At 48.7% G+C, this 18,736-nt stretch overlaps 1 protein-coding gene across 4 annotated transcripts in view; it reads left to right on the forward strand.

Annotated features, from left to right (window-relative positions):
* The window catches only part of ADD2 (adducin 2 (beta)), a 109,973-nt gene extending 92,646 nt beyond the window's left edge, over positions 1-17,327 (forward strand). For 2 of the 4 annotated variants that reach the window (XM_011945220.1, XM_011945219.1), the window contains 4 exons: positions 509-598; positions 2,575-2,722; positions 4,396-4,524; positions 13,909-17,327. In XM_011945220.1, coding sequence (XP_011800610.1) covers positions 509-598; positions 2,575-2,722; positions 4,396-4,524; positions 13,909-14,219 — 678 coding nt within the window. In that variant the 3' untranslated portion in view covers positions 14,220-17,327. Of the gene's footprint in view, positions 1-508; positions 2,310-2,574; positions 2,723-4,395; positions 4,525-13,908 lie in introns of those variants that run through there. The other 2 variants (XM_011945222.1, XM_011945223.1) reach the window with 2 other exon arrangements.
* The last annotated feature ends 1,409 nt before the right edge of the window (positions 17,328-18,736 follow it).

Here is an 18,736-nt window from a genome sequence, read left to right on the forward strand (position 1 = left end):
TAATGTTACTTTAAAACTGCAGTTGTAGCAGGCACCTCTAACAGGTCAGATCACTCACAGGATAGTGTTACAGTGTGTGGGCCTGGATACCCTACAGCACTTGTTGAAAATTTAGATTCATGGGTCACCCTCCTCTACCACCCTCCTTCCCTCTCCCCTCTCCCCAGACATTCAGATTCAATGGTGGGAAGGGGTGGGTGCCTAGAATCTGTATTTAAAACAAATTCCTCATGGGCTTCTTAGGATCAACTATGCCTCATTTTACTTTTCATAGTTTACAGCTCCTTCTGGTTTCATGAAAATCTGGTGCTTTACATAAATTGCTAATTCACCCTGGAACAGACTTGGAGGCCCCCCCTTAGACTGCAAGGATTGCACTAGGATAGGAGACGGGCTCCCACACCACTGGAGGACCTTTCCAGACCCCAGGCACACCAGTATGCCCCCTCCCAAACTCCACGCTGACCCCGAACAGCCAGCTCACCCTCCCTCTCCACTTTCCACACAGATTCGAGAACAAAACCGACAAGATGTGAAGTCAGCGGGACCTCAGTCCCAGCTCCTGGCGAGTGTCATTGCCGAGAAGAGCCGAAGTCCGGTACAGCAGAGGCTGCCCCTGACTGGCGGGGAAACGTGTTTGCCTTCGGGGTCTTCTGTGCCTGGGGCTGGGCTGCAGGACCCTTGAGTCCTCATACCCATCTTCCCCTGTGATCTTGGGTGCCGGTGCTCTTGCTGCAGAATGGAGGCCCACCTCACAGGGGTGCTGTGAGGACCAGGGAGGACAATGTCTGATGGCCCTGGTGGGCACTGGGCAGGGGAGCAGCAGCCCAGCCTGCCTGCAGGAGTGATGTGGCCAGCTTCTGTACCTCCTGCCATGGAACTCCACTCTGTCCTCCCTTACTACCCCATGAAGTGGGGACTCATAGGCTTGGGGCTGGAGACTCCCAGGTGCCCCAGGTGTGCCCAGCCCTGAGTGTCTCTGACCTCTGTGCCTGGTATGATGTCATCCAGCCAGAGCTCTGGGAAAATGATCATGTACCCATAGAGAGGGGCATGTAGACAAGCCCTATGCTCCTATAGGATGGGAAGGGACAAGATTGCCCACACAAACCCACATTGAGTTAGAAAGTATTGTCATTGTTTTTGTGCTTGAGATAGAACAATGTTTTGTCTAGTGCTTAGCAAAAGGGGTAAAGTTCAGAATTCTGGCATGTGTTTGAAATCACTGCTGCTCCTTGCAAGGTAGCAATGGACATGACATTTTCCTTAGCAGTAAAACTCGGGGAACTACAGGAAATGCTCCTCTCTACAGGGCAAATTGTGATGATGCAGTGATTTCAGATCAAGACTGCAGCCCACAGGGTGGGTGCCCGTTGGCAGGAGAAGTGCGAAAGTTGCATCATCACACCTACCTCCCCCCAACCCCAACTCAGCCAAGATGCAGAATACTGAACATCCCGTAGGGTCAAGGATAGGAATAGCCATGTTCTAGGGGGAGGTGAGAGTTTAGTACAATAAGCAAAACTTAAAAAACAAACAAAAATCTCTCCTGCCATTTATACCAAGTGCTCTTCTCAGAGTCCCTCTTCTTGGGTTTTTGGTCTTGGATTCTCGGTTGACTCCATGATTCCCTACATTAAGCCTGCTGTGGCCTCCCTTTTGGAAGGGGCCCAGGGGCCAGAAGACCTGGCGGGCCAGGGCAGGGAGGACTGGCAGGCTCCAGGCTCACCTCCCTTTGGCTTCATTCTCTTTGCTCCTCAGCTTCAGAGCGCTGCATCCTCAAAGGCCAAGATGAGGATGCTGAATTAGGAAAAAGGGCTGTGGAGTCTGAATTTTAGTCCCTATCTTGGGCTAGAGGGGTCAAAGAATTCCTAAAGCTTATGCAAGGGCCGGCTGGTCAACTCCTTAGAGCCAGGGGCTCCACAGAGGTGACAAAACCCAGTGATTTTGCCAGTATCCCTGCAGGGACCTGCGGTACAGGCAGGTTGAAGATCTGAGACTCAGGAACCTTGGCCCCTTTGTCACTTACGACTGTGTGCGAAACAGGACTAACAGTTTGGACTGAGCACTGAAGCTGCTGTGTGTTGTGCATATAACTTAATGCTGTGTGTTGTGGCTTGCACTGCTGTGGGGGCGGGCGGGGAGGGCAGTGGTGGGGAATGGCTGGCATGAAGCTTGCTTGAGCCAATGCTATGCTTGCTGGGCTTTGGCTGACTGCCTTTGGGCCACCAACTGTATTTGCATAGTGATGGCTTGGAAGTGTCCATAGAAGGGATTGCAATAAAGGTGTGTCTTCCTTCTGCTCGGGAGCATCCTTTGATTTTATTTCAGGGGCAGACTGTGGACCCCCTATATTCCTCCAGCCAGTTGCAAAAATCTGGGTCTAGGGGTGAGGTAGCAATGGGGAGGAATGAACAACCCCTACCCCAAGGCCCTGAGCTATTTCCAAGGAGCTGCATGCCATGCTGTCCCTAGCAAGACCGCTTGCAGCCACATGAATCTAAAAGGAAGCTGGGGCCTGCGCCCCAACTGCGGCGTTCAGAGAGCGACACACCCTCTGTGGTTAACTTTCAGTCTACAGAGAGCCAGCTGATGTCCAAGGGCGACGAGGATACCAAAGATGATTCAGAGGAGACGGTGCCCAACCCCTTCAGCCAACTCACTGACCAGGAGTTGGAGGAGTACAAGAAAGAGGTGGAGAGGAAGAAACTAGAACTTGATGGTAAATGACCCTGAGGCACCCTTGCTTCTAAGTCCCCAGGGTGGAGGGGAGAGCTCAGGACCACCAAGAGGGGACCTTCCTGCTTATCATCAAAGAATGTATCTACCGCAGTTCCATTGATCGCAAAAATGCCCTTCATTGCTCTGTTCCTGACAGTTACTCAGTTCCTTCATGATGTCACTTGACCCTCTCATAAAGGAGTTAATACTTGTAATGTGCTTAGAGAAATGCCTAGAAATATGGCTTAGGCCAGTAAACACCAGATCAGTTTTAGCTATAATAATGATCATAGTCATCATTATTATTTCCCACCAGGTCTAGTATAAGCCTTTTAGCCAGGCAATCAAAACCCTCCACCAGCTGACACCTTTATGTCTTTTTCTCACTCCTTTATTTCAGAATCTGGAGTGAAGCCCGTCTCTCCGTGTTGACTCCCAAATATTCACTCACAGTAGCTTATGTGCCCTTGTTGCTACCTTTGTCTCTTCCTGGCATGGTTCCCCTTCTTGGCTAGCCTGGTCAGTCATCCACACTTCCGGCTTCCTCTCAAACCCCTCTCCAGCTAGGAAGGCCACCCTCTCACCCTCTCTATTCCACCTAAATTGGGCTGCCCCTTCTCTTTGCTTCCTGACCACTTGGGGTCTGAGACACATAATTCAGCTTTTGGTTGTGTCCACTGGGCTAGACTGTCACACCCTCAGGGCAGGGTCTTCCACCATCTCCCCTCCTCATCCCAAGTCAGCTACCTTCCTGGACACAAAGCAGGCACTTAAAAAAACCCTTGTTGGCCAGGCATGGCCTGTAGTCCCAGCACTTTGGGAGGCTGAGGCGGGTGGATCACTTGAGGTCAGGAGTTTGAGACCAGTCTGGCCAACATGGTGAAACCCTGTCTCTACTAAAAATACAGAAATTAGCCAGGCATGGTGGTGCGCGCCTGTAATCTCAGCCACTCAGGAGGCTGTGGCAGGAGAATTGCTTGAACCCAGATGGTGGAGGTTACAGTGAGCTGAGATCATACCCACTGCACTCCAGCCTGGGTGACAGAGGGAGTCTCCGTCTCAAACAACAACAACAAAAACCAAAAAATCCCTTGCTGGCTTGCTTGGGGCTCTAATGTGCCAACTGAAAAGCAAATAGAAGAACATGGCACTTTATATCTCTAGGGATTGCTTGGACAGAAAATGTAAATTTGATGAATTAAACAATAGTTACATGCAAAGAAATCATGGGTGTTTTTAAGGGGAGTCAGCAAAAAATAAATAAAGGGAGTTGGTGGTTGTGGGTCCACCTCTTACCTGTTGATGTGCTCTGTGCTCACAACATAAAGCTCCTGGCTGGTTCTCTTCAGAGACAGGACAGGAATGAGAGCCAGGCTCTGGTCTGGCCGTGTGCAAGTTCTCCTGCGGTATTGTCCTCCACATCTGGAGTAACATATTGGTAGGTGTGTTTCGATGAAGGAAACATGACTCCGCCCTCTCCCATTGGCCTTCCCAGGGAAGTAGCAGAAATCTAAAAAGGTTAGGGGGAGCGGCTAACTTCAGCCAGAAGGTTCATTATCAGCCAGAAGGACTGATGACCACATAGAAAACAGTAATTTTTAGAAGGCTTTATTTCCTTGCCCATCTCTTCTCTATTTGACCTCTATCCTGAGGTGGTTTTCTGTTTTTTTTCAGGAGAGAAAGAAACTGCCCCAGAAGAGCCTGGCTCACCTGCAAAGTCTGCACCTGCTTCTCCGGTGCAGAGCCCAGCGAAGGAGGCAGAGACAAAGAGCCCTTTAGTCTCTCCTTCCAAGTCTTTAGAGGGTGAGTCCAGCTGAGCAGGCTGGGAGGGAGGGAGAGGGGTGCATCTGCAGGCTGGGAAGGTGCCCTGCCTTCTGCCCGTGTTGCCCCAATCTGAAAATCTTTCCCCTCTGCTATTTCTAGGGAATCAGAAATAGGGGTTATCGAGTTTCCCGTTGTTTCACTCACAAGCTATAACACTACACCTTGCAGCTTAAACCCAGTGTAAGCAATGAAGAATAAGTGGCCCCCGGCTCCTTGCCTCAACTCAGACCTGGCTGGGGCTGTTAGGCCTTTCCAGATGCACTAGCCCCTTTCTCAGACTTTAACGTGTATAGGGACCATGTGGGGATCTTGTGAAACTGAAGATTCTGCTCATTAAGTCTGGGATGTGGCCTGAGAGGCTGAATTTCCCAGGTGAGGGTAATGATGTCATACTCAACCTTAGCGGCACATTGGAATCACCTGGAGCTTTAACAGGCTTGATCCCACTCCCAGCTTTTCTGAGTTAAGGAAAACTCAGAAAAGTCTTGAGTCAGGTGGGTTGAGGAGTACAGCCTGGAGTTTTCACATCTCTAAAGTGGGTCCAGGTTGAAAACAGCTTCAGTAGAGAGATACTAGCTTCAAGAACTGAGTTCTAGGCCCAACTGAACTGCTAACTAGTAATAACTGCTAATTTTAGCAAATCAGATAGCATCTCTGTGCCTCAGTTTCATTGACTGTCAGATAGGGCTCCTAATATATTCCCTTTTCATACATGTATAAGGGAAATGTAGGTGAAAACATACTTTGAAAGAGTAAAAGCAGGACTTAAATAATTTAAGATGCAATTACGGTTATGGTTAATAATATACATGAAGTGGATAAAAATTACAGTTCTTGGCCACCTAAATCATAAAAGTATCTTTACTGAGCTCCTGGAATCACTCCAGGGCATGAACACTCCATCCCAGGTACCCTGGAGACCCCCACCAGACAGAGCCGTCCTACTATCCAGAGAGCAGCAATATGGTGGCCTATTGGAATCTTCTCCCTCTGGGATAGAACACATGTGGATTCCAATAGAATCCCCAACCCTGAGCTCCCTCCACAAGCAAACTACTGCCTCATGTGCAGCATTGCCAGAGGAAACCCATCTGCTTGAGGCCAGAGCCCAAGCGGATGTCCCCCAACTGTTGTGTTCATTGTGTCTCACTGTGGTGTTGTCAACCTGTCTCCACAACGTCTTCCTTTCTCTTCCCATTTGTGCCTTCATCAAAGGAGTTTCCTCCGATTCTGAATACTTGTCTCTGTAGTAAGTATAGAGAGGCTGTTTACTAACTCACCGCAACCCTTGCAATGGGGGAGGGAGGATTTTTTTTTTTCTTTCAAAAGAAATAGATTTCTCCCCATGTTTTTCTTTTGCGACTCATAACTCTGCCTTTGGGAAGTTTTCTGGCTGTAAAATTCATGGCCAATTCCACATGCACTATGCATGGATTAGGCTTCTCTATGGGAGATGTGGATATACACACATAGGCCACCCACATACACAAACACACAGGCACATACGCCCAGAAGCAACAAGCTCCCAAGAGTTTGCAGGCAGTAGGGCCAGCTCTCAGGCACTCCCGGCGGTAGAGTGCTTATGGCTCTCAGGCGCTCACTCTTCCTAATGCACGGGCCCCTTGAAGGAGCCTGTTGCCTCATCTAGGTTTTGGGCTAGAGCCTGAACTGCGTTATAAGGATGCATAGAGGGCCTGGTCTGCTAGGGTCTTCAGGACATGTGTTCCAGCTGCAGGAAGGAAATCCAGGGCTGGAGAGGAGGCTCATGGAGGAGTGGGACAAGGGCCAGGAGGGGCGTGCAGTGGGTGGGATAGCTATTTACCCACTGCCTGACATTTTACACCCTATAGCAGGGTTTTTCATTCTTCCCCTGGAGGGGCCCACTGTTGAGTTGTTAGAAGAGTTGTCTTGAGGACACTTCCCATAACCCACTTCCTGTAACAGACAGAGCTAGGGAGCATGGCACCTTGGAGCAGACCCTGCATGACGAGGACACAAGCTGTAGTTGGGTGGGGAGCCTGGTGTGAAGCCTTGGCCAGGCTCCTCACAGGCTTGCCCAGCTCCTAGGCAGACAGAGCTGACCCGCCATGCAAGTCTCTGCTGTTTCACATCTCGCCCACCCATCAGATCGGGGATGGCTTTTTTCAACCATTTGCTACCATGACCTCAAATCCTCTTATGCTGAGTCACCTCAGTGTCACTCCTCATCTGTCTACCTGACTCCTACCCCATCAGCCTCTCTGAAGGCTCGCCATCAAAGAGAGCCTTTGCATCTGGCCATCTGTGCTATTACCTTCTCTTTAGCTCCTGTCGGACCTTGTCCCAGCTCACCTTATCCTCTGCTGAACCCTCAGGGCAACTGGCTATGCCCACAAAGAAATAGCCCTGTGTTTGACATCACATGATCAGCTCTGCTACTAACTAACGTAGCCATCTCAAAGAAGTCATTTAAAAACACTGCTGGACAGGAATAACATGAATCTTTGCCTTTCCTAACCTACAGCATGTTGTCAGGATAAAATGAGCTACTGAATATAAAGTACTTTGTAACATGCTTTACGTAAGTTAGTCCTTTTTATCTACCATGTTCTCCAAATTGTAAGAGCTAATACAGCACTTGATGTTTTAAGCCACTGTGATGCAGCAATAATATTTGGTTAAGTCATGGTGAAGAATAAGAAGTAGTATTGGCCGGGCGCAGTGGCTCAAGCCTGCAATCCCAGCACTTTGGGAGGCCGAGACGGGCGGATCACGAGGTCAGGAGATCAAGACCATCCTGGCTAACACGGTGAAACCCCGTCTCTACTAAAAAATACAAAAAACTAGCCAGGCGAGGTGGCGGGCGCCTGTAGTCCCAGCTACTTGGGAGGCTGAGGCAGGAGAATGGCGTAAACCTGGGAGGCGGAGCTTGCAGTGAGCTGAGATCGGCCACTGCACTCCAGCCCGGGCGACAGAGTGAGACTCCGTCTCAAAAAAAAAAAAAAGAACTAGTATTACGGAAACTGGTTCTTTTGTGGGTTGACTGGGGTTGATGGGGCTTAGCTGGATGATTTCTGATCGATGTGATATCCGCGGAGGGCTACAGTCAGTAGGGAACTTGACTAAGCTGGAACTTCCAAGATGGTGCACTTACATGCCTGGTACCTCAGCAGGGGCAGCTAGAAGGCTGGGCTCAGCTGGGACACTGAGATGGCTGGGTGTCTGTCTGTCTGTCTCTCTGTCTCTCTCTCTCTCTCTCTCTCCCTCTGTGTGGTCTCAGGACCCATCCATGTGGCCTCTCTACATGTTTTCCATCAGGGTAGTTGGACTTTATACATGTTTGGTATAAGGCTCCCAAAACTGTGAAAATAGAAGTTGCTAGGCCTTCTTAAGTCTTTGGCCTGAGGCCTGCTCTGCGGCACTTCCACTGCATTCTATTGGTTTTGCCAGCCACAGGGCCAGCCCAGATTCAGTGTGGATACCCGGAGGGATGGTTCATTAGGGTCATATGTGCACACAAGCTGTACCAGCTACTGAAAGTATATTTGGGTACTTAGAGGAACATTTATATCCCAGCTGTGGTGAGTGGATGGGAGGCACAGAGTCCACTGCATCCATTTATGAGAAGCTCTACTTTCTTTTTTATCAGTGGTACTCTCAGTTTTGGGGGGTAAGTAAAAGTCGCAGAAAACATAGCATTCTAAACTTAACATTGCTCAATGTGTGGCCAATGGGCCTTTTGTATCAGAATTACCTGGGGACTTGTTAAAAATATCTATTCCTTGGCCCACCTTCTGTTTCAGTTTTTTGTGAGGACAACACTAGGAAGCTGCATTTTCACTAGCTCTCTGGGTGATTCTTTCAGACACTGATGTTTGAGAATTTAAACCCAGACAGAAACTCTGTTGCAAACCTCTCTGCATGGCCAGCATCCAGCTCAATGGTCAGCCATGGGCAGCTCAGCTTGTTGCTCTTCTTCCTTTGTGCTCTGTTCTTTGAGCACCTTTGGGCCTTTTTGACTGTTGCTGCATGAGTGCTCAGCCTTTGTGTCAACATAGAACATGGTTTGTTTTTTTTTTCCAAGGTCTTTAATGAATCTCTCTATGACCTCTCTATGCAATGGTATGGCACTGCCGTTTCAACAGGGAAATAAAAGCAGTACATGGCAGCGACCAATTCTCCATGCATTTGGAATATAGGTCAGGATGTGTCAGAGTGACCTTGTGTTCAGAAGTGCATCAGCAAATGCTGTTTCTAGGCCCTCCACTGGTGTTTTCTCTGCTGCAAAGAGAAGACTTCTCAAAGCTGGGGGGCTTGAGGCAAGAGGTCATGTGTTTGAGCCTGAGATGTCAGCAGGCCAGGGAGGAAAGGCAGCCTTGCTCCTTCAGTTACACAAGGTCCATATTCCCTCTCCATGTCTTTACCCCAGTGCACGGCCACAGAAGAGCCCAGCTGCTGAGCTGATGCAAGGCACCCTCTGTTGAGTCTTCAATCTGGCCTCACTTGACAAACGTCAGCAGCAGTAAACATGGCTTGAACATGTTGTCACTGAGCTGCATGATGATTGTCAGAGAAGTAAAAGACAGAGTTTCTGTCATGAGCAGTGTACTTGGGTGATGAATAGACTCTCAAAAGAAAAAAAGATAAATGACACATACAAGTGTAAAATGAATATATGAGCAGTGGGTTTAGAGGAAGGCGAGCTCATTGTCCAATGTCAGGGGAGGCTGTCCAGATACAGTGTGGCTTGAGCCAGACCTTGGATAGGTACATGCTTGGAGCGGCAGAGAGGAATGGAATGGGTTGTGCAGAGGTGGTGCCTAGGGAGCTGGGGGAGCTGGCATTCCTGGAAGGGGACTGTATTAGGGTTCTCCAGAGAAACAGAACCAACAGGATATGTAGAGGGATAAGAAGAGACTCCCTAGGGGAATTGCCTCATGTGATTATGGAGGCTGAAGAGTATGTTGTCTCTAAGCTGGAGAACAGGACAGTTCAGTGGTGTAACTCAGTCTGAGCCTGAGGCCTGCGAACCAGGAGCTCCTGGCCTGAGGGCAGGAGAAGATGGGTGTCCTGGCTCAAGAACAGAGAGAATTTGCCCTTCTTCCACCTTTTTGTTCTATGTGAGAGGGCCCTAAACAGATTGGATGGTGTCCAACCATGTTGGTGAGGGCAGATCTTCTATATTCAGACTACTGATTCAAATGCTAATCCTGGACGGGCGCGGTGGCTCATGTCTGTAATCCCAGCACTTTGGGAGGCTGAGGCTGGTAGATCGCCTGAGGTCAGGAGTTTGAGATCAGCCTGGCCAACATGGTGAAACTCTGTCTGTACTAAAAATACAAAAATTTGCTGGGCGTGGTGGCATGCACCTGTAATCCCAGCTACTCGGGAGGCTGAGGAAGGAGAATCGCTTGAACCTAGGAGGTGGAGTTTGAATGAAATTCCACCCCCCCTCCAAAAAAAATGCTAATCTCTTCTAGAAGCACCCTCACAGACACACCCAGAAGTATTGTTTTACCAACTATGTGGGCATCCCTTAGCCAGTCAAGTTGACACATTAAAATTAACCACCACATGTTCATTGGTGGCCAAGAGACAGCCAGTGGTTGGAGGCTGTGGGCTAGTGAGAAATCAAGTTGGAGAGGCAGAGTGTCCAAACCAGCTCTGCGCCTCCCACAGAAGCCCCCCTCCTCTTCCAACCTCTAGAAGCCTTTTAGTCCTTTGTCTCCCAACCCACAGGGTCTGGGTGTGGGCCCTGACTTCCGAGTCTAGTCTTGCTCCTGCCACCTGTTCTCCTAATGCCTCCTGTCTCTCCCCCAGCTTTCCAGTCACCATCATTGGACACAGCCCCCATTTTCCAGCTTCTGTCCCACTCTACTCACTCCCAGAATATCCCCTATTCCCAGAGCTCCAAGTTCCCCCTATTCAGGAGACAAAGTCAGAGGTTTTTCTTAGAAGAGGCTAGAAGGTGAGTTCCCATCTGACCCTAGTTCCTGGGGCCTCTCCCAGCCTGGTCTTCAACCTGTTGACAGAGGAGGGGTCTAGGCTGTCAGAGCCTGTCCTCAGTACTTTCCAGTGGCCTAACACATGTTGATTTCTGGAGCCCTGTACCTTCTCTTGGCCAGTGGAACCCTCCAGTGGTCTCTGACTCTGTAGTTGAGGGAGTAATGACCTTAGTTAGGAACCTGGCTCCTCTAAGCCCCATTTTCCATTTGTCATGATTCCTCAAACCATGATGTGGAACCTCTCTGAATCATGGCAGATGCACTATCTGTTGCCCCCACTTTCTACATGGTGAAAAGAACCTTGAGTGTTGCTCTCCTAAACTAGACACACAACAGGGACTAAGGCTGTTGCTTAGGTTGACAGCAGGGCAGGTATGGGCAAAGGGACATGGATGAAGGGCATGGTTGAAGGATGCCATTGGAGTGAGGATACTTGTTGCTACCAGGCAGGAAATGACACTTGGACAGAAAGTGAGAGCCCCTCTTATCCATAGTTGTCTTCATGGAGCTAGAAAGCAAGTGCCCAAACCATCTCAGAGGAGAGCGCCAAGAGTGAAGCTTGAGAAATGCATCCTAATGTGTCATTCAAGTGAAGGCCCTGCAGTGAGGGTCTAGGTTGAAGTTGCAGAGCCATGGATAGCCAAGGAAGATGAGAGGGAAGACCAGAGCAGTAGGTAGAGGAGACAAAGGCCAGCACTCAAGGCTGGTGCTCATTTACATGAGTGGATCCAGTTCAGCTTAGAAGGCTCAGGCTGGGATAGACAAGAAAAGATTAGGTGATGGTATTAGCTTGGTTAGAATAAATCCATCCACATATTCATTTATTTCCTCATACCTTCAACCATTCATGGATTCCACAGACCTTTTCTCTAGTGCCTTCTGTGAGCTAGTAACATAGGTCATTAGACATAGTTTTGCCCTAATTTATTTCAGTTTAGAAGGGGGAGGAGATAGGCATAAAAAACAAGTGTGGGCTGGACGCAGTGACTCATGCGTGTAATCCCAGCACTTTGGAAGGCCGAGGTGGGCGGATCATGAGGTCAGGAGCTCGAGACCATCCTGGCCAACATGACAAAACCCCATCTTTACTAAAAATACAAAAATTAGCTGGGCGTGGTGGTGGGCGCCTGTAATCCCAGCTACTTGGGAGGCTGAGGCAGGAGAACTGCTTGAACCTGGGAGGCAGAGATTGCAGTGATCCGAGATCCCGCCATTGCACTCCAGCTCTGGGTGACAGAGCAAGACTCCGTGTCAGGGGAAAAAAAAAAAATACGTAATCGTTTTGAAGTCGCTAGGATGGAAGTTTAGAAAGCAGAGGCAGAAAGGAAGGAGTGATAAACTCTACCTGGAAGTGGGAATGAGGATCAGGAGAGACTTGAAGGAAGAAGTAACACTCAAGCTGATTCATTATATGGAGTGAAGGCTGGGGACACAGAGGAGAGAGAAGGGCCTTCCAGAGGGGAACAGGCTGGGATGATAGTGAGAGGTCCAGTGACCGGCAGCTTGATATGGCAAAAAGCAGGTGAAGTGGGAATAGGAGAGTGGACAGAGAGATGGTTGTGTCCAGCCTGGTTTATGGCACTCAAGAGTACTGCCAGGTGATGGCCACAGGATTACGTGGCAGAACGAGAGAGGAGGCTGGATGAGGATGACAGAACATGGGCTGGGCAGTGGGAAGACTGGGAGCAGTGGCCAAAGTCTTTGCTACCAAGAGGGAGCTGGTGCTCCACAGTGGTCTGGAGGTGCACTTTGACTTGCCCAGCAGTGTCAGGAGTTATGAAGACTTTGTTACAGGGAGATCTGGCCCAGGTAGTTCACTAGTCCACTCTAACTGTCCACAAGTTACCCTACTCTGTCCCATCCTCCATGTAACCATGCACTTCCCCAGACTTCACCCCTGTTAGGACCCCAGGTTTTTCCTAATACTGAGTCCTTCACTCACTGTCCCTGTAACACTGACTATACCTTCCGCATCACCCACGATCTCATACACCCCAGCACGCCAGGTTCCTTCTTGTGATGTGGCAACACACACACACTGCATTCATATGTGCCCATCACACATGCACCACGCAGGTGTGTGACACGCTCACTCACATTCACATCCTCGCATATGCTCATGTGTACTCACACACACTTGCACACACAAAGACATTTGTAGACGCTCACTCCCACACTCATATACCACTCACTGTCACACACACTGGTTTGTACATGCCCACACCACACACATCACACACTCATGCTCACTCACACACACTCATGGCAAACAAACTCACTTGCATACTCAAACTTACACACACACACCACACACAACCTGCCCACTCACACACACACACTTGCACACCCTCACACACGCTCACTCACACACTTGCACACCCTCACACACACACTTGCACACCCTCACACACGCTCACTCACACACACTCCTTTCAGTTCCCGTGGTGAGAAGAAACTGAACCGGAAGTTGGTAAGCCGAGGTATACCCACCATGGTACTGTGTTCTTCAGCCTTCTTAGCTGTACAGCGAGGAGGAGGGGCATCAGATGATATTTACCTTGCTTTCTACTTTTCAGTCTGTGGTTTTACAATCTCCCTGACTCTCACCCCATCCAGGCATCTGAAAGGCTGCGTGGAAGCAAGGTTGAGTGAGAGTGGGGAGGGGGAGAAAGGGCGGAAGGAGGGTTTGGTTTCTGGGGCCTGAGCAACTCTGGCCTTGAATATGCCAGCGATCCCGACAGATTCCCAGGTGGAATAAAGACCTGGGGGCCCCAGTGGCTGCTAGAATGGGCTGACCAGGGGTCTTCCTATTTTGACTAACATGTCTGGGAAATACGGGGTCCATGTTATATAAGAAATTCCACTCTCCCTCTGCCTACTGGGAAGATATTCTCCATATTTCTTGGAGTTCCTCACTGGTGTAGAAAATGAAATGGGTTTGAGAACATATAATTTCCATATTTTTATTGGTGAATCTGAACTGGTTACAGCAAGTCTTAGATGTCTCCACCAAGCTGTACATCTTATGCCTTCCCCTTCCTCTGTGTCTGTTTCTTCTTTCTTGCCTACAAAAACTGAGCTGGACCCCAGCTGGGCCCCCTGCCACATTCAGACATTAATATCCATCTAAATTCATAGACAAGAGCCCAGAGCTGCCGGCCTGCAAGGGGGTGTTCCCAGGACAGGTCACATGGAAGGGGGTGCAGATCAGAACGCAGTCCTTCCATCTGTCTCTGGAAGCCATCCCTCAACATCAGGCTGACCCTCCCCTCACTCTGGATTGACTTTATAGAATTCTCTAGAAATGGTTCTGTTAGCCCCAGGTGGAAGCTGTCACCTGAATGAAATCTTATGATCATATCTTCTGATTTTTTTCTAGAAGATACTAAGAAGACAGAAACAAGCAAAGCCGCCACCACAGAGCCCGAAACAACCCAGCCGGAAGGGGTAGTGGTCAACGGGAGGGAGGAGGAGCAGACGGCAGAGGAAATCCTCAGCAAAGGCCTGAGCCAGATGACCACCAGTGCTGACACGGATGTTGATACCTCTAAGGACAAAACCGAGTCGGTCACCAGCGGCCCCATGTCCCCAGAGGGCTCACCTTCCAAGTCTCCCTCAAAGAAGAAAAAGAAATTCCGAACCCCCTCCTTTCTGAAAAAGAGCAAAAAGAAGGAGAAAGTGGAGTCCTGATTCACGACACTCGTGGGCTCCCTCCTGCCTCCTCTCTCTCCTCCCCTTCCCTTCTCCCATCTCTGTCCCTGCAAGCACAGGGCCAAGGAGGGATAGAGTAGGACCCTGGACCACACTCGGAAGGGGAACTTAGAGATCGCCCGACCAACCCTTTGTTTTACAGTTGCCCCAGAGAAATCAGGTGACTTGCCAAAGGTCACACAGCTAGTTAGCGGCAGAGCCTGCACTCGAATTCAGGTCTCCTGACTTCCAGTCCAGCGCTCCTTCTGCTACACAACACTGCCTAGTTGTGGGCCACCTTTGTTTAGATGCTGCCCACCAATCTGAGCCTAGGGCAAGAAGGCCAGAAATGGGCCGTGATCTCTCACAGGCTCAGACTAAATCAGACAGGTCGAGGCTTCCCCTGAGTAAGGTCCATTTCTTCGCAGGAATCCAATCTCCTTCAGATGGAGCTATCTCTACATTTAAAAATCTCTTCTCTTTTCCACTTTGGGTCCCTGCCCTGCTGCTCAAAGCAACCAGCCAAATTGACCCCTCCAACAGAAAGTAATCTTTGTTCCCAAGGGCTGATGGCTTAGCTTGTACTTCCCCAAACATTAACCCTGAACTTTCTTCATGGAACCTCTTGAATGATGGATGGAAGAGCTATAAGAGGTGGCAGGCATAAGGGCAAGCCATGTAAGCTGAGGACTGGGGATGGTTTCATCAACATAAGAGGCCAGGAACCTGACCCCTTTGTATGGTGCGTCTTAGGCACTTCAAAACTAAAACCAAATTTAGCATAGGAAAAAGTTGTTTAATGCTCAGGGTAGAAATTTGGGGAAGTTGAAATCCTCTGTTGGCTTTGGGTTGTATAAGGAGGATCAAAACAACAGAGGGAATGCTATGACTTTCTAGCTTTGCATGACACCTGGAGCAATGCACTGTACCTGCCTCACTCCTGTCCAGCAGTAAGGTGTCCCCTGACCTTCCCTCACCCCCAGAAACACTTGCTTACAGACCGAAACTGGCATCTTACTCTTGGCACCTTGATTTGCACCCTCTGAGGTTCCAATTCTGAGTCACTCTAGGTCCAGCAGAGGAGAATCAGAAATGAGCCCTTCAGGATTAATCTTCTTGCACCAGCTCTCAGAGAAATGCTGGGTGTCCCTGTCCCTGTCCCTATCTGTCCATCCTGGGGCCTGGTAATGGCCACAGTTATCGTTTTAAATGCCACCACTGTCTTCTCATGTTCTTCCGTGGGGCATTGATTAATGAGCATTGTTGGCTCCTAAAAATTAGACAATCCATTCTCTTAAAAGCACAGTGTCTTGAAAGAATATTTTTCCTTTTCATCTGACTATTGTGAAGCTATTTTTGAGAGTTCTTAATCATGGTTTCCCACTTTTGAGCACTTACTATCTATAGACACTGTGCAGGCTTCACATACATTACATCCTTTAACCCTCACAGTAATCCTTTGAGGTGGGTAAGATCATTCCCATTTTGTGGGTGAGGAAATTGACCCCCTAAAAAGATAATTGACTTGTCCCAGCTGACTTGGCTAGAAAGATCTGGATTCTGGATTTGAATCCAGGTCAATCGGAGTCCAGAGCCTTTGCTCTTAACAACTATGGTGACCAGACAACTTTAATCCTCAGGGGTGGTGGTTTTCATCCAGGACTTGTCTTTATGACTGGTCTCCATTGCATAATGTTAGCACTTGAAGCAAAGGTAGGGAACTCCCTGTGCTCATCGTCATCAGTGCACATGAAGTTCCCGGTCAATGTGGACTGTGGTGATGCTACAGTGTGCCTCTGACAAAGGATAGGCAAGAGCCTTCTGGCTGGGGCAGGAAATACCATCCATAGTTGGCTATTTCTTGAGAAGGAAGGAAACTGACCTAGTACCAAGGTAAACCCGACACTGTGTCTCTCTAGTGCAGATTCCTAACTGCTACCCCAGGCTCCATCTGTGTTCTACTTCCTGATTGGGTCAAATTTTAGGAGGGCAACCCACTGATGCCTCAGAAAAATCTGTCATGTGGGAAATGCCTTTAAAAGCCAATCCCTTCATGCCTTCTTTTAAAAAGTATATTTCACATTCATTTATCCTCTCGTGGCATTTGTTAAGGATCCACCGAGCACCAGGCATTATGCTGACATTGAAAGAGAGCCATCGTTATGACTAGAATAATAAGTGGCAAACAATGTTGTGAGAATGGTGAACACAACCTCTGATGCAGCCTTTCCTGTGCGAGTTGTACTTCAGGGGTGATGTTGATTGCTTCTGCATTCAACACACTCTCTTTATTCCCTTGACAATGAGGCCTCACTTAGGTGAAAATGTTGGATGGAGTCTTGCTGCAGCATTATTTTTGGAATTTATGCCATGGCCCACTTTCTATTGATAGATGAAACCTATCAGTTGGTTTATTCCTCATGCATTCCAAAAACATGCATTGAGCTTGGGCCAAGGGCATGAGGATAGGCATAGTTCCTGCCCTCAAGAAGTTCATGAGCCTAGGAGGTGTGTAGACAAATTGCAAAACAGGCAAGGGTACCAAGGTGGCATAAGGAAGCAGCTATTAACTATCTTGGGTACCAGAGAAACCCTGAGAGAAGCAATGGCTGTTAGGGTTTTAAAACAAAGAGAAATTTTCCAGTAGAATGAAAGGGTTGGCAGGGCATGCCATTATGAGGGAAGAATGTGTGCAAAGGTGTGGATGCATGAAATGCCATGATGGGTTCCACTGAGCAATGTGGCATTGCCAGAGCATGACGTGGAAGCTCGGGGGTTGAGGGGTGCCTTCACAGGCAGGCAGGGCTGAATCCTAAGGAAACTGGTAGGAAGTGTGGAGGAGTTAGACTTGTCATGGAAGGGGTTTGGAGCCCCTGAAGCCTTTAAATCAGGATAGAGTCAGCATCAGAATTGCATTTTAGGAAAATCCCTTTGGTGGCTGAATGGAGACTGGATGGGCATGGGATGGTGGCTTGGGAGCTATGAGGCCTTTTTGAAATGTCAGTACTGAAACATAGTTGATGGCCTGCTGTACACAGTGTTTCCTCTACAGCAAATAGTAAGTTTCCAACACAAAATTTATTTCCATAAAAATCTTTGGATAAAGCACCTTAAGAGAGATTTTCAATAAGGAGAGGGGAGCATTCAAAGAGCTAATGTTTCCAGTTTTATTTTGTCTTGGTGCAGAATTGCTGGGAGAAGTGTCCAGCCATCCTGCCATTTCTTCCCTTGCGTAGAATGTGGCACACTTAGCTCCAGGCTTGAGAACATGCACCAAATGCTACAGACACAGACATGTGGTCCAAACAAATCTACAGGCTATTAGAAAGGAAAGGCCATTTTCTTCGGCTCTGGATAAAAGTTGGCTGAAAACTTTGACCAGTATCTGACTGGAGAAAATATATATTCAAGAACTCAGATTTGGCGGGCAGTAGGTTCATGTCTGGTTGAGCTACTGTGCCTAGATATGCCAGAGAAAAGGGTAACATTTGAACGAATGTGCTGTTCTGTGGCTGGCTGAGCTGGGAAGTGGAGAGGTTTCTGAGCTTATTTCCATCGGAAGGCAGGCAGGAGGAGAGAGGACAAGAAGGATTAGTGGTTTCACAGAGACAGGCTTGGCTCCAACGACTCCCTGCACAGTGTTGGCTGCACCCAACAGTGGCGTGGGAGAACCATCCATACCATGTGACCTTCCCCCCAAACGGCAGAAAGAGACACCTTCTAGCCCAGATCTGAACTCCCTAAGAGCCTCCTGGCCTGCATGCGATCCAAGTAACTGTCCTACTTTGGCCAATTGAACCCCCTCAACTCTCCTATAACTAAAACAGGGTTCTTCCTCTGTGAACAGATAAGTTCTTTTTAAAGGACTTGGGGGAAATTGGATGAAGAGCAGTAAGTTCTTATAGTAAGAACCCCACTGTAAAGCATTGTGCTCTGCCACTGGTGCATGTAGACTGAATTTGAATCCCATTCCCTGTGGATGACACTGTCACTTGCTTATGGTGACATGGCAAGACAGTCATTCAGATGTTTGGCATTGTTGTATCAGGGCTACTGTCCATGTGGGGGAAAATGCTATAAATTCACTTCTTTGATTGCCATGGATTTGAAAGAACCATTTCCCTAACAGCATGATTCGCCTCTGAAAGTCTAAAAATAATTTTCAATTTTTCCGTGAAGGTATGTGGAGGATAGACACACAGCCTTACCCATAGGTCTGCATGACATGTTTTTTCTTGCTTTTTTTTTTGGAGACGGAGCTTTGCTCTTTGTTGCCCAGGCTGGAGTGCAGTGGTGCAGTCTCAGCTCACTGCAACCTCTGCCTCCCGGTTTTTCAAGCAATTCTCCTGTCTCAGCCTCCTGAGTAGCTGGGATTACAGGCGCCTGCCACCACACCCAGCTGATTTTTGTATTTTTAGTAGAGACGGAGTTTCACCATGTTGGCCAGGCTGTTCTTGAACTCCTGACCTCAGGTGATCTGTCTGTCTGCCTCGGCCTCCCAAAGTGCTGGAATTACA

The sequence above is a fragment of the Colobus angolensis genome, unplaced genomic scaffold (genome assembly GCF_000951035.1).
Source record: "Colobus angolensis palliatus isolate OR3802 unplaced genomic scaffold, Cang.pa_1.0 Scaffold24, whole genome shotgun sequence".
Taxonomy (NCBI): Eukaryota; Metazoa; Chordata; class Mammalia; order Primates; family Cercopithecidae; genus Colobus; species Colobus angolensis.